The following is a 15,013-nucleotide window of genomic DNA, read 5'->3' on the forward strand; positions in this document are numbered from 1 at the left end:
CCCCACATCGAGCTCTGCACTGGGCTTTGAGCCTGCTTGAGATTCTCCCTCTCTCTCTGCCCTCCCCTTGCATGCTCGCTCACTCTCTCTCTCTCTCTCAAATAAATAAATAAATAAATAAATAAATAAATAAAACTTAAAAACAAAGATTTTAAGAGCACCTGGATGGCTCAGTTGGTTAAGCGTCTGATGCTTGATTTCAGCTCAGGTCATGATCTCATGGTTCATGGTTTTGAGCCCCATGTCAGGCTCCGTGCTGACAGCTTGGAGCCTGGAGCCTGCTTTAGATTTTGTGACTCCCTCTGTCTACCTCTTCCCCCACTTGTGTGCGCTCTCTCTCTCTCTCTCTCTCTCTCTCTCTGAAAAACAAATAAACATTTAAGAAAAAAAACAACCCACCATAGTTTTGAAATTGTGATAATATTCACATAACCTGAATTCCCGTTTTGTAAGTAAAGTATCCAACTCCGTGGGTTTGCATATGTTGACACAGCCACTGACACTAATTCCAGAACATTTTTATCACCCCAGAAAGAAACCATACCTCCCAATTCTCCTCTCCCACCAGCTTCTGGCAACCACTAATCCACTTTGTCTCTGTAGATTTGCTTGTTCTGGACATTTTATTTCAATGAAATCATGTATAACTTTTTGTGTCTGGCTTCCTTCACGTAGCATGATGGTTTTGAGGTTTATCCTCCTTGTAGCATGTGTCAGAGCTTCCTTCCCTTTGGTTTTTTTTTTCCTAATATTTTGTTTTTAATTTTATTTTAGAGCACACGAGCAGGGAGAGGGGCAGAGAGAGAGAGAGAGAGAGAGAGAGACTCTTAAGCAGGCTCCAGTGCTCAGTGTGTAGCCCGACATGGGGCTCGATCCCATGACCCTGGGATTGTGATTTGAGCCGAAACCAGGAGTCGGACGCTCAACCGACTGAGCCGCCCAGGCACCCCTCTTCTTTCCTTTTTATAGTTGAATAATACTCCATCGTATGGTTGGACCACATTGTTTATCCATCCCTCCGTTAATAGACACTCGGGCCGTCTGCACGCCTGTTTTCGACTCTTTGGTAGATACTTAGGAGTGGGGTTGCAGGGTCACGTGGTAACTATGTTTAACTTCCCGAAGAACCGCCAGACCGTTGGCCACGGCAGGTGCACCGGGACTGTCTGGCCCTCTTTGCCAAGCCGTGGCCGTGAGGAGAGTTCACCTTGACACAGTGCCTCACTCCAGGGCATTGGAAGGGGCACGCCCCCTAGGTGGGCAGCTCCGATGAGCACGCCGCCTCTGCAGCAAACCTCTGCCCCAAGGCTGCTCCATCCCCCTAAGCCTCCCTGGCTCCTGCTGACTCCTGCTGACTCCTTCTGGCTCCTTCCGCTGCCAGGCCAGCACACCTGGAAGGAAGGCGGTAGAAGTAATCAGCAAGAGCGTCCCCACCACTAGGGAGAGCCAGTATTTAGAATTGTGGCTGCTGCCGGTCTTTGGCGTGTGTGCTTGTCTCGGCTCAGACTTTTCTAGAGTTGCTTCTGCACCCATGTTTTGGGCTGAGTTGTGTCCTCTCCCCAACCCCGTCCCCACCCCCCACAATTCATACATTGAGGGCCTAACCCTCAGTATGTCAGAATGTGACGGTACTTGGAGACCTTTACAGAGGTAATTAAGGTAACATGAGGCCCTTAGGGTGTCCTTATAAGAAGAGGAAATTTGGACACACGGAGGGACCCACAGAGACGGTCAGCGATGTGAGAAGACAGTGAGAAGACGGCCGCCTGCAAGCCCAAGATGCCTCCAGAGATACCAACCCTGCCGACACCTTGATCTTGGACTCCAGCCTCCAGAACCGTGAGGAAATAAATTTCTGTTGTGTCAGCGGCCCAGTCTTGTGGTGTTTTGTTACGGCGGCCTGAGCGGTGTAGCACAGCCGTCCAAGAGGACAGCGAGTGTGCCCGACGGGCGTGCCCATCATGATGACAGCTGTGTGCCCGGCACTCCCCATCCTGCAGAGTCTCCAGGTCAGTGCTTGGTGCCACGTGCTGATGTCACCGCCCGCCGAGGGGGATGGGAACACCCGGCTCCGTCTGCTCCTTCTGGTCATCTGATGATTCCCAGCAGTGGATGAGGCTGGCTCTGTTCCAGGCACTGTTCCAGGCGCTTGGGATACGGCAGCGAACAAAGTGGCATCTCTGCCCTCGGGGCGTTTGCCGTCTGGTCGGGGGTGAACAGACAACGAAATGAGTACAATATGTTATGTGTAGGAAGGTGACACGTGCTGTGGAGAAAAACCGAGCAAGAAAGGGGCTTGGAATGCTGGGAGACAAGGCCATTCGAGTTTGGCGTGGGGCGGTTCCGGAAGACTCGCCGAGAACGTGTCCTCACAGACACCTGAAGCGGAGCTGGAGGGATCCCGACCTGCTGGAGAACCAGCTGTGTGCGCGGGGGACCTGCAGGATGCCAGGGGGTCGCCCCTGAAAGCCCAGTCAGGGTTTGTGGGGCGTCCTCAGAACCGCGCATAAAATTTCAGTTTAGAAACCTCAGCATCCCCTTCTTCATGGGGGTGGTCCTGCCCTGCCGCAGGTTAGGATTCTGGGCGCCCTGGAGAGAGAGGTGTGTGTGTGTTTTCTTTTTCATCTTTGTACGGACAGGAAAGCACACAGACGGAGGGCAGGCATGACGACTGGCCGGGGCCCGTCTCCTCTCCCGGGTGACGCGCCCCGGGCTTAGCACCCAAAGTCCCACAGTCCTGGACGGCGTGGGCGGCGGGGCCCCAACTTTGCCGGCACCGCTGACAGCAGGTGCTTTCACACCTCAGGACAGTCTCGCTGCAGTGGGCTGGCTTGAAAGCGTGGGGAGATTCTACAAACAGCCCCAAACTCCACTCCGAAGGGGATTACACTGTCCACTTCTCGTGCCTTTCTCCCGAATGCTCGCTTTTCAAGGTGTCCGGTTGTCCATCAAACTTCTGTGTTCTTTGGTGAGACGGAGGCGAGTTCAGGAGACTCACCGGGCACCAGGCAGATGCACAGAGTGGTGAGGGAGGAGTTACCTGCACGTTCCGTGCCGCGGGCCCCCCCCCCCCCCTTCGCCCCCCCCAAAGGAACGTTTCCCTGCCTCTCGTTAAAAACCTTGGCTCCGCGCTGGGTTTTGTGCTTGCTCTTTGCGCAGGCAGTGGCTCTGCCCGGCGTTCCTCACCCCTGTTCCCGGCGTCAGGACCGCCGGTAACTCGGGTCGTGCTGTTCGCAGGAGAATTCGCACAACCACAGCGACTGCACTGAGAACTTCAAGCAGCAGATGCTGTACAAGGAGGACAAAGCCCAGGTGCCCTTGGAGTCAGATTCCGTGGAGTTCAACAACGCCATCAGCTACGTGAACAAGATTAAGACCCGTTTTCTAGACCACCCGGAGATCTATAGATCGTTCTTGGAGATCTTGCACACTTACCAGGTGAGCGGCCTCCAGTCACACTTCGCCGGCGTTCATGGCGCCGCATCCGAGGTGTTCACGTTGTCTGGTCTGAATTCGTCAAACCCTGTAAAATTCTGATCGGCTTTTTTTTTTTTTTTTTTTTTAACTGCGATGCAGTATACGTAACCTAAAACCCCCCACTTTAATCTTTTCTAAGTGTACAGTTCAGTGGCATTAACTGTGCAGCCATTACCGCCCTCCATTCCCAGAACCCTTTGCATCTTGCAAAACTGAGACTCTGTCCCCATTAAACATGAACTCCCCCAGCCCCTGGCTCCCACCATCCTGCTGTCTGTCCCTCTGAATTTGACAACTCCAGGGACCTCCTGTCATAAGTGGGATCATAACAGTCTTTGTCCTTTGGTGTCTAACTTCTTTCATTCACCATGATGTCCTAAAGGTCCGTCCACGTTGTAGCCTGTGTCAGAATCTCCTTCCTTTTTCAGGCCGAAGTATATTCCGTGGCCTTGACACCCCAGTTGTGTTTATCTGTCCGTCCATTGATGGCCACTTGGCCTGCTCCCGTGTTTTGGCTGTTGTGAATATAATACTGCTGTGAACATGGGCATACCAGTATCTGTTGGAGTCCTGTTTAGTTACGATTTGATTTGATTTGATTTGATTATCATTTGTTAATTTTTTATTTATTTTTGAGACAGAGAGAGACAGAACATGAGCGGGGAAGGGGCAGAGAGAGAGGGAGACACAGAATCTGAAACAGGCTCCAGGCTCTGAGCTCTCGGCACAGAGCCCGACGCGGGGCTCGAACTCACGGACTATGAGATCATGACCTGAGCCTTAGTCGGCCGCTTAACCGACTGAGCCACCCAGGCGCCCCAATTTTATTTTATTTTTAATTTTTCTCAAGATGTTAGGTAATCTCTGCACCCAACGTAGAACTTGAATTCAGAACCCCGAGGTCAAGAGTCATGTGCTCTACTGACTCAGCCAGCCAGGCGCCCCTCGTTAGGATTTTAATGTGCTCTTTGAGGCACCTCTGCATCCAAGAAGCACTAGGAAGCACCTAATACAGGGATTTAAAAAGGACCTAAGAAGCTGGTCTTCTTTTTATAAGAAGCCTTCGCGATTGTTTTGACAACACAGCTACCCTTTATTTATGCTAATTGCCAGCAAGTTCTGTGCACGGCCTGGGGCGACAGACATAAGTGGTTGCTGCTTGGTTCGGTCTGGAAGGAGAAACTTAGAGCTCTTCTGGGTGGAGAAAAAAACGTGTGTGGGAGGAGGCCTGGGGTTCATGGTTGCCAACCCTGGACGGGGGTGGGGGGGTAGTAGGGGTCAGGACGGGGAGATTCAGGTTGAATTTGACACACCAGTCAGAACCATCAGGCAGCTGAGTGTAGACAAAGGGTAGACTGTCTCGAAGCCAGGAAGGTCTGTGCAGTGCAGTCACAGGGGTCAGATCAGATAGAGGGCTTCAGGGGACCTGAGGGCTGGGAGGGAAATGTCAAGGCCACTTGATGGGAGGGCTCACTCCCCTTAGAGCCACGGAGCAGGAATGTCATGCTGTCCACTCTAGGGGAGCCCCAGCACCGCCACCTTTGCTCTGTCACATTCTTGGGGATAAAGTTGACAGGGACTTATTTCTAATGGCCGTCCTGAGTTCTGCTTGCTGTTTCCGCCCCTCCCGACCCGGGTCCCCTCCAGTCTTCATCTTGTCGCTTTAAGCTCCAGGTCGGGCCGTCTTCCTTCAACCATTGGGGTCTTTGTGACTCCGGGTGGACAGGCCCCTCATCCTGGTAGTCCCTTCCCTTCAATGTCCAGCCCTAGCTCCCCTCCCCCCTGCGCAGCAAAACACGCCCCTTCGCCCTTGGGAGGGGAGTGGGCTCATCACTCACCTTGTACTTCCCCAGCCTCTGGTTGAGGACACGCAAGGGTGGAGGCCAAATCGTTGATGGCACGACTGTGCCCCGCTCTCATTCCGTCCACACTCCTACACAAGCCCCATCCCTGGCCAGGGCTCAGGCTGTGTCGTGCGGTGGGACCAGGACAAAAGCGTACAGAGCTATTCTCCAGAGCGAGGGGGCCCAGCGCGGGGCACCCCGGGGTGTTAGCAGGGTGGCAGGCCGCACTCCTGTCTCCTGGTGGTGGCGGTCACGGGCTCAGTCGGCCGGTTAGTTCTCTGTTTCGTGAGTCATCCCTCTGTCTCCTCCACAGCGGGATGCCTGAATGTCACAGCCTGGGGTGCCTCGTTCCTTGGCTAACGACTCATTTTCCCTTTCCCGAAAATCGGCAGAAGGAGCAGCTGAGCACGAAGGGCCGGCCATTCCGAGGCATGTCCGAGGAGGAGGTGTTCACCGAGGTGGCCAATCTCTTCCGGGGCCAGGAGGACCTGCTGTCCGAGTTTGGACAGTTCCTGCCTGAAGCCAAGCGCTCCCTGGTGAGTACAGAGTGCCCACTGTGACCCGGGGGCCACCTTCTTCTCAGCCGGGACCCTGTTTCTCAGGGCAGCCCTGAAGACCAGGCCAGCCTTACCCCCCCCCCCCCCCCCCCCCGCCCAGGACACACTGGCTTCCCCCAGAAGGCACACAGCGTGCAGACACCCATGGGCCCCCCGTTCAGGCTCACGTCCACATCCTGCTGGGGCAGGTCCTGCTGTGGAGACCTGCCTGCAACCAGTGCCCTATGGGCATGTGCAGGTGGGGGCGGTCCAAGGCAGCGTGGGGAACGGGGGGCACAGAGGGCGACGAGGGGCTTGGGAGCGGAGGGCAGGCGTGCAGACCGCATCCTCGGCCTTTCCCCCCCTGCCGTGGCCTGAGGCCCGCCGGGCTGCCCTTGCCACATCCTTTTCATTTTATTTTCTGTGAACGTAAGGCTTTTTAAAACTTGAAGTGAAATTCACGTAACGTAAAATACACCATTTTGAAGCATTCGGTTCAGTGGCATTTGGTTCACAGTAGTATTCAACCAGCACTTCTGTCCAGTTCCAGAGCATTTTCGTCACCCCGGAGGAGACCCTGGCCCCGGGCGCAGGCACTCCCCGCTCCTCCTCGCCCAGCCCCCGGCACCCGCCAGGCTGCTTTCTGTCCCTGTAGATTGACCTATTCTGGACGTTTCGGGTAAAGGAGATCACATGTCACGTGGTCTTTAGTGTCTGGCTTCCACTCAGCGTGATGTCCCCGAGGTTCATCCACGTCATGAGATGCGCCCAGCCCTCGTTCCTCGTTATGGCTGAGTCATACTCCTTTGTGTGGACGGACTGCGTTTGGTTTATCCCTTCCTCTGCCAGTGGACATCTGGGTTGTTTTCTTTTAGGGGATTGTGAGTGATGCTGCTGTGAACGGGCATGTGCAGGGATTGATTTGAGTCCCCGATTTCCGTTCTTTGGGGTCTGTACCAAGGAGTGGAATTGCTGAGTCATACGGCGACTCTATGTTTCACTTTTTAAGGAGCTGCCAGACTGTTCCACAGCAGCTGCACCGTTTTACATTCTCGCCGGCCGAGCACTTCACCTCGTCCCCAGCACTTGGTGGTTTTTGTTTCGTTTTGTTTAAAAATTTTTTTTCTAACATTTATTTATTTTTGAGAGACAGGGCGAAACAGAGCCCGGGCTGGGGAGGGGCAGAGAGAGGGAGACACAGAATCCAAAGCAGGCTCCAGGCTCTGGGATGTCAGGCCAGAGCCCGACGCAGAGCTCGATTCAGCAGGGCTGAATCTGTTTATTAGCTTTATTTTTTACTTAGTTTTAAAAGCTGATTTAGTTTTTGAGAGAGAACATGCAGGTGGGGGAGAGGCAGAGAGAGAGAGAGGGAGAGAGAGGATCCCCAGCAGGCTCCACACTGTCAGCACAGAGCCTGACGCAGGGCTGGAACCCGTGAATCGTGAGATCGTAACCTGCGGCGAAATCAAGAGTGGGATGTTTAACCGACTGAGCTGTTTGTTAGCTTTAATAGTCTTGTGTCTTCACTCGGAATTTTTATATACACAATACCATGGCATCTGCTAATACAGTTTTCCTTCTTTTCCAATTTGGGTGCCTTTTATTTCTTTTTCTTGGCCTAATTGTTGTGTTGAGTAGAAGTGGTGGGAGCAGGCATCCCTGTCTTGGTGCTGACCTTAGACGGAAGGCTTTCTGGCTTTCAACGGAGTGTGCTGGGAGCTCTGGGCTTGTCGTAAATGCCTGTTATCAGATTGAAGAAAGGCTTTTCTATTCCTAGTTTGTTGACTGTTCCGTTTCCTCTTTTTGTTCCCTGCTTTGGACGTTGAGTTGGGGCGCGAGCACACAAGCGTGCCCACTGCTCCCCCTCCCCCCACCCCCCCGCCCCACCTTAGGGCATCACCACCTCTCCAGGGTCCCGCTTCTAAATGAAGATGTGGTGGGGGTGGGGCAGGGCTGGGGGCAGCAGTCTCGGGTCGGGGGCTTGGTGGGATGGGCACAGGAGTCTGGGTTTGGATGCCATCAACATTCTAGGTAGAATCGCATGGCCTCTCAGTGTCCATGAGTGCTCTCTCTAAGTCGGGATACCACCCAGAAACACTTCCTGACTCAAAGTCCCAGAAGCTCTGCTCCTGTCAAGTCGGGAGCTGTAGCCTGTCCTTCCAACCTTCCTGGAGCCTCGGGCGGGCGTGCTCAGGGGCTGGAAGGCCGGGTCAGGCCCTGGGAGCACACAGTCTGGGCTGAGACACTGGCTCGGCCTCCACAGGGGCTCAGGAGGGCTTGAGCCAGCCGCGTCACCTCCTGCGCCTCGTTTCCTTGTGTCTCACGTGGGGATGATGGCCTTCCTGCTCAGATGCAGATTGGCAAGCCGTCAAGTGCTTTGCGCTCAGCCCGGGACACACGCGGTACCCCAGAAAGAGCAGCTCTCGTTGTTCAGGGAAGGCGGGCGCAGGACCCAGACGGATTATCCCCCACCCTCTCCCAGCGCCAGCGTCCCCCCAGAGTGTCCGCCCAGGCACAGGGCCTCCCTCTGCCCCGCCAGGACCGGCCTGTGGGAGGCCCCTGGGGAGTACCTGGGGAGGGCTGAGCAGAGCCCCCTGGGGACAGGGAGCTCCCCTCTCCCAGAGGCTCTCAGCTGAGCCCACCTCCTCGCGTCCCCACCCTCGTGTGCGCTCTCGGCCCTGCGTGTCTCTCTGAAGCGCCACAGCCCACGGCCCTCCTCGGGCGGGCTCCCTTTTCCCACACAAGGCCCCCTGCGGTGCTGCGCGCGCCCTTGTGCTGGTGCGCCTGGGATGCAGCTGTGCGCACTTGGGCCCCGGTAGCTGGGGCTGAGTGGTGCCGCCCGCCGGCTGGCCCCGACCCACCCCCTCCTGTGGCACACTCGGTGGGCTGTCGGACTGTCGTGCTTTCGGATCGGGATCTCGCACCTGGGCTCCGGCCTGTGTGGTGGCAGCTCTCGCCCCGGGCCCTGCCCTCGCTAGGGGCAGCCCATCCTCGGGGCAGAGGCGCCTGGCCGAGTCCCAGGCCCGCTTTCGTGGTCCTGGCAGAGATCAGGGGGCCAGGGACGTCCCCTTTCTCAAGAGCGCCCTGCCTGGACAGGAGCTGGAGGTGCAGCACTGGGGGAGGGACCCTAGCAGGTCCTTGGGGCTGTGAGCCCTGCCTCTGCAGGAAGTTGGGAAAGCCGGCGCGGAGCCCCCCTCTGCTAGAGTTGTGGGGGTGGGGTGCACAGCAGACACGTGATGACTCACAAACAGGCGGTCCGAACTCTGCAGGCCTGCAGCAGACACAGCCTTACTTTTCCCCTTGAGGTTTCAGTCTTGGTGCTGGGTCCTCAGTGCTGCGTGGGGCCGGCCTAGCCTTGTTCTCCGATTGCCATGGCCGCGCGCCCCCTGCTGGGCACCGCTGAGCATTTGTGAAGCTGGACGCTGACAAAGCCCGCCCTGGAAGAGTCAGCGTCTCCCTCCCCAAAAGCACCTGCCCACACAGTTTCTTTAAATAGCATCTGTTATCAATTCAGCAGAGGGTTTTTTTGTGTTTATTGATCAGAGCGTCTTGTACATTTTAACAGATTGAATGAACTTTTTTTAAGCTATTAAAAGCACCCACATACAATCTGTTGTATAATTTGATCTTTTATTCACCATCCTTTATGTTAGTTTTTGAATTTCCATTAAGACTGCAGGAAAAAGAAACCAAAGATGAAATTCGATACTGTGCTAATTAAATGTGACCAATTGGCCTAAGAGGGGTCAACAAACTTTTTTTTTTTAATGTTTGTTTATTTTGAGAGAGAGAAAGCAGGAGCAGAGGAGGGGCAGAGAGAGAGGGGGGGAGAGAGAAAAACTCCCAAGCAGGCTCCGTGCTGTCAGCACAGAGCCCAACGTGGGGCTCGATCCCACAAACCCTGAGATCATGACCTGAGAGTCCGGTGCTTAACCCACTGAGCCACCCAGGTGCCCCAACAAACGTTTTATGAAGAACCAGATAGTAAGTGTCTTAGGCTTTGCAGGCCAGTGGGTCTCTGTCGCAAAGACTCTGCTCTGTCATTATGGCTGGAAAGCAGCTTTGGATGCTCTGTAAACCAGTGGGCGTGGCTATGTGCCAGTAAAACTTTGTTTGCAAAAACAGGCCCAGCACGGGTAATAGGTCAGCCCCTGGCCAAAGTGTCTTTGGGGGTCCGTCCGGCTCACATGTTCATGGTTGGGCACACATAACTAAAAAGTAAGAACTGTCTGAATGAAGTATTAGAGAAACTCGATAATACTGAGCTTGTCTTCTGGCTGGGGAAGCCTGGCTGGGTGAGCGGTGGATTTCCCTGTCAGGCCCCTGGTCCCACTCGGCACATCACGGCCGACACTCGGTCACCCGGCCGCCTCCTTTAGGAATCAGTGCTTGCACCTGTTCTGGCATCTACAACAAGAAATAGCGGTTGAAGATGGTTCTTTCGAGTAGCTTTGAATCTCTAGAAAACTGTTCTCCAGAGAAGTGTAATCAATCCCCTAAGGGCCAAGTTTTGCCTGTAATTAAATGATGGGTCTTTAATATGATCGGTATAATTATTATGCTAAAAATCACACGTGTTCGTGAGAAAACCAAGCATTAATTAGAACATCAGTGAACTTCCCCTTCCCTGTCTCAGTTTCTAAGTCATTCTCTTCAGAGTTACATACTCGCAAATGTCTTACGTTATCTTTCTAGAAGTTTCCTACACACGTGCAAACGAATGTTTATTCTTTGATAAAAACTAAACATCCGCTTGTTTATTCTGCCCCTACATTTTTTTTTTCTTGTTCATATAAGAATATACCAGGTACACCTGTCCCCAGCAGGGACACAGAGGACACGGACACAGAGTTCACTGGTATCTGATAGTTCCTGGCTATTTTGTTTGGCTACATCACACCTTGCTCATCCAGGCCACACTTCAGGCCAAGAGTACTCCTCCCTTCAGGTCGTGTCTCCACGTCCCAGGTTCGGTGGCGGGGCGGGACCTGGGACGTGGTGGGGTGACTGCGGGGTGCCTCTCTGGCCCAGCACGCATCTTGCAGAAAACCTTGCGGCCTGTCTGCCTCCCCAGTGTCTGCTCCGCTCTCCGCCACGTGCACATAGATGCAAATCCTGAACCGTTCTTCCGGAACTATTTTTCGTAAATATGGCCGACACCCTGTAGACACCCCACTTGTGAGGAGCATCCCTGTCTATGAAGCGTAGGACCTGGGAGGACCAGTGACGAGCCCCTGGCTGCGCGCTGACTCTCCTCAAGACGTGTTTTCTCACTCGTAGAGAAGAATACAGACTCGGCTGGAAGCCCCCGCCCCCCGCATCCCTCCCCCCGCAGGTGCCCTGGTAGCCGCTAGTTGCTTCCTCTTACTGCCGAGGCTGGTGCGTGCCAGTGTCCCCGCCTGAAATGCTCTTCCTTTCTATGGGGCACTCAGACATGCAGTCACATCCCCGTTGTCAGTGGTCTGTTGGGTGTGCCCAACTCTGGTGTCTCCCTGCTGTGCCCTCCTGCACCTGTCAGGACCCTCATCCATCCTGGCCTTTCCTGCACCTTCACCATGTTAAGATTACGATGATTTGGGTGCACGGTCTCTCCCCTAGTAAACGTGAGCATCTCGAGGCTGGAGTCGTCTTGCCTGCAGACGGGGCCCCTGGCCTGTGGCAGGCGGCATTCACTGGGGCCGTGGGCCGAGCCAAAGGTGGTTCCACGCACTCAGACCCGCCAAGAGCCAGCCCCGAAGGGCCCAGCACTAATCGCCTCCTGTGTTTGTGTTTTTAGTTCACGGGAAATGGACCATGCGAAATGAACAGCGTCCAGAAGAGTGAGCATGAGAAGAATCTGGAACACAGCAAAAAGCGCTCTCGGCCCTCGCTCCTCCGTCCGGTGTCTGCACCAGCCAAGGTAACCGTCAGCTGTGCACACAGGTGACCCACACATGTGGGCACCCGGCAGCCTGGTCCTCGGGAATAGGTGACCTCGGGAGCAATATGCAGAGGCTCTGAGCAGCAGGCCCTGGGAATGGACCCTGGTCTGACTGGAATTCATCAGCTGTGGGACCTTAGGATGTCAGCTCACTCCTAAGGTGGCTGTTTACCTGTTACCCCTGGCTCACAGGATTGGTATGAGGAGTGTTACCTTTTCCGGTGGAAATAGGATGTACTGCTCAGTCTGCTCCTTTTCGCCATAATGGCTCTTTCATAGGCAGGGCCACCATGTGCGGTTGTGCAGGTCGGTCACTGCACAAGAAGCCCGCTGAGAGGTGAGAGAGGCTGAGATCCAGCTCCTGTCGCACTCATTACCGGTGATGGCGATTTTCTAATTCCATCACATTTTGTGCATTTACTAGTTGGGTTTCTACTGTAAGGAAGAGCTTTTTCTTCATCCCCATTTATCAGGTTACCTATGCCAGCATGGACCCTGAGTTATAACCCATGATTTTCATTGTTTATCTTGGCATCTAAACTGTCTCAGATATGGCCAGTGGGGCCCCTTCAAGCTGGCTTCTGTGTCCTCTGGACATATCCCCAGCATTGGGAGATGATTTTGTAGGGTCCGCAACGCCTCAAGAGTGCAGCTAAGTTCTGGTCTAAGTCCAGTTTAGAGACAGAAGTCTTCACAGAGATTTAAAACCCAAGCTTCTTGGGGCATCTGGGTGGCTCAGTCGGTTAAGCGCCCAACTCTTGATTTCGGCTCAGGTCAGGATCTCACGGTTCGTGGGTTTGAGCCCCGTGTGGGGCTCCGCGTTGACTGCGCAGAGCCCGCTTGGGATTCTCTGTCTGTTCCTTCCCCACATGCGTGCTCTCTCTCAAAATAAATTAAAAACAATTTTTTTTTTTTTTTTTTTAAACCCGGGCTGATCCAAGAGATTGGATCATCCTGTCCTCTTCCCGTCCCCTTGCCCCCACCATCACAGCCCACGGGACAAAACAGGCAGGGGAGAGGGTTCTGATACTGTGTCCAGGGGCACGTCTCCCTTGCCGTTCCAATTTTGTGATGCTCCCGCCTCTCGTCGAGAGCCCTAAACTGCCGAGATTTAGATCCCAGATTGTGGGCAGGGCAGTTGTGACCGTCACCCTTCGCCAGACCACGGAGGCTGAGGTGGGTGGTCCTGAGAATTCCTCCACAGGGGTCCAGGGCAGACCTCCCCCGGCACCTCATGACGGTTGCTGTCGGAGAGCTCAATGTTGCCGATGTGGCAACTCTGACAAAGATGAACGGAGCCTTCACGGCGCGGGATTTCTCTCCACAGAAGAAAATGAAACTCCGAGGTACCAAAGACCTGTCCATCGCTGCCGTGGGCAAGTATGGCACACTGCAGGAGTTCTCCTTCTTTGACAAGGTGAGCCGTCGAGGCCGGCCTCCCCCAGCTCGGACGTGCAGGATGGGAGCCCCAGGGAAGGGAGCTGGGAGGGTGGGGAGCTGCTGGGGCCGGCCCGGGAGAAGGGGCCGGCACCCAGCTTCCACAGCAGAGGGGGCGTGGGCAGGAGGCAGCAGGGCTCGGAGCCCCAGCAGGCTTGAGGACGCACGTCCGCCCCTCCTGAGCTGTATGGCTTTCCTAAAGCAAGGACGGTCCCGTGGTTCCCCCATCGGGGTCGGTGGCAGGAGCCAGCGAGATGGCCCCGTGCACGCACTGTCCGCGCCACGTCATCAGTTGCACGCAGAGCATTGCCCTGCGGCCCGCGGCCGTCACTCGAGAGCATGCCTGTGTCGGTCACTCTGCGCTCACCGAGCGGTGTCTGAGCCGAGCGAGGGGAGGGGTGAGGGTGGGGCCTGGCCCTCCGGGGCCCCCTGACCCCCTCTCCCCGCAGGTTCGCAGGGTGCTGAAGAGCCAGGAGGTCTACGAGAACTTCCTTCGCTGCATCGCACTCTTCAACCAGGAGCTCGTGTCCGGCTCTGAGCTCCTCCAGCTCGTCAGCCCGTTTCTCGGGTGAGTGACGCTTCCCGGGGCTTCCCACGCGGGTGTGTTTCCGGAAACTCCGTCCACCCTGCCGTTGGTCATCGCTTTCGAGAAAGAGTGAAGCCTTTTTTTTTTTTTAATTTGGTTTTCAATCGCAAGGGTCATAGAGGTCGTAGGTGGAGCTGCAGTCGGAGGAAAGAACACAGGTCCTGGGCGCCATTCGCCCGTGGTGGCATCTGTGGTCACGTGACAACCAGGATGTTGACTCTCGCCCAGTCCACCCATCTCTTCAGGGTTTCCTGTTTCTAGTGTATGTGCGCGTGCGTGTTGATACAGCTCCGTCACCTGGGAAGCCTCGTGTGTCCGCCGCGGTCAAGATGCGGAGTGGCTTCAGACCCACAGGGGTGCTCGTGTTGACCTCTGATACCCTCACCCGTGTCCCTCCTACACGCGCCACCCCAGTCTCGGCCCCAACCCCCTGGCAACCCCTAACCTACGCTCCACCTGTAGACCTTCCGCAACAGAAGTGTATAAATGGAATTACACCGTAGGTAACCTTCGGGTGATTGGGTTTTCATCACCCAGCGTAAATCCCCTAGAGATTCACTTGCTACGTGCTTTTAAAAACTACCAATCAGAAATTTCGAAGAAGGATGAAAGGGCCACCCGGCATCCCGGCTGTCCAGAGAGAAGCCCTGTTAGCGGGTCAGCGGTCTGCTTCCAGCATCCCCCACTGCTGCAGGTGTGGGCGGACCCTTGGGGCCGGGGCAGCCGCTGGAGGGCAGAGATGTTCTAGGAGGTGAGTGCATGTGCCCAGTTCGTGCACAGTGTGCTTTCTTGCCTCCTCACCAGCTCTGTCCCTTCGGGCGAGTGTCCCAGCCAGTCTGAGCCTGTTCTCCATTTATAGAGGTCCCGCACGGTCTTGGAGCCCTCCAAGTGGGCTGGACGCGTAAGACCTTTGAAGTCGTGTCTGGAGCATGGCGAGCGCACGTTATACGTGACCCACGGTATCTTAGCGCTAAAGATGTCCCCAGGGACCAGTGCCTCCTGAGCCCTTTACTGTGAATTTAAAAAATGTTTTTAATTTTTTTTGAGACAGAGCATGAGCAAGGGAGGGGCAGAGAGAGAGAAGGAGACACAGGATCCCAAGCAGGCTCCAGGCTCTGAGCTGTCAGCACAGAGCCCGATGCGGGGCTCGAACTCACGACCGAGATCATGACCTGAGCTGAAGTCGGATGCTTAACCAACTGAGCCACCCAGG

At 55.2% G+C, this 15,013-nt stretch overlaps 1 protein-coding gene across 1 annotated transcript in view; it reads left to right on the forward strand.

Annotated features, from left to right (window-relative positions):
• The window catches only part of SIN3B (SIN3 transcription regulator family member B), a 37,672-nt gene that overhangs the window by 5,891 nt on the left and 16,768 nt on the right, over positions 1-15,013 (forward strand). Inside the window, exons 4-8 of the mRNA XM_049640154.1 lie at positions 3,238-3,438; positions 5,714-5,857; positions 11,634-11,756; positions 13,105-13,194; positions 13,664-13,782. Of these exons, the coding sequence (XP_049496111.1) occupies positions 3,238-3,438; positions 5,714-5,857; positions 11,634-11,756; positions 13,105-13,194; positions 13,664-13,782 (677 nt within the window). The remainder of the gene's footprint in view (positions 1-3,237; positions 3,439-5,713; positions 5,858-11,633; positions 11,757-13,104; positions 13,195-13,663; positions 13,783-15,013) is intronic.

This window comes from Panthera uncia, chromosome A2 (assembly GCF_023721935.1).
Source record: "Panthera uncia isolate 11264 chromosome A2, Puncia_PCG_1.0, whole genome shotgun sequence".
Lineage (NCBI taxonomy): Eukaryota > Metazoa > Chordata > Mammalia > Carnivora > Felidae > Panthera > Panthera uncia.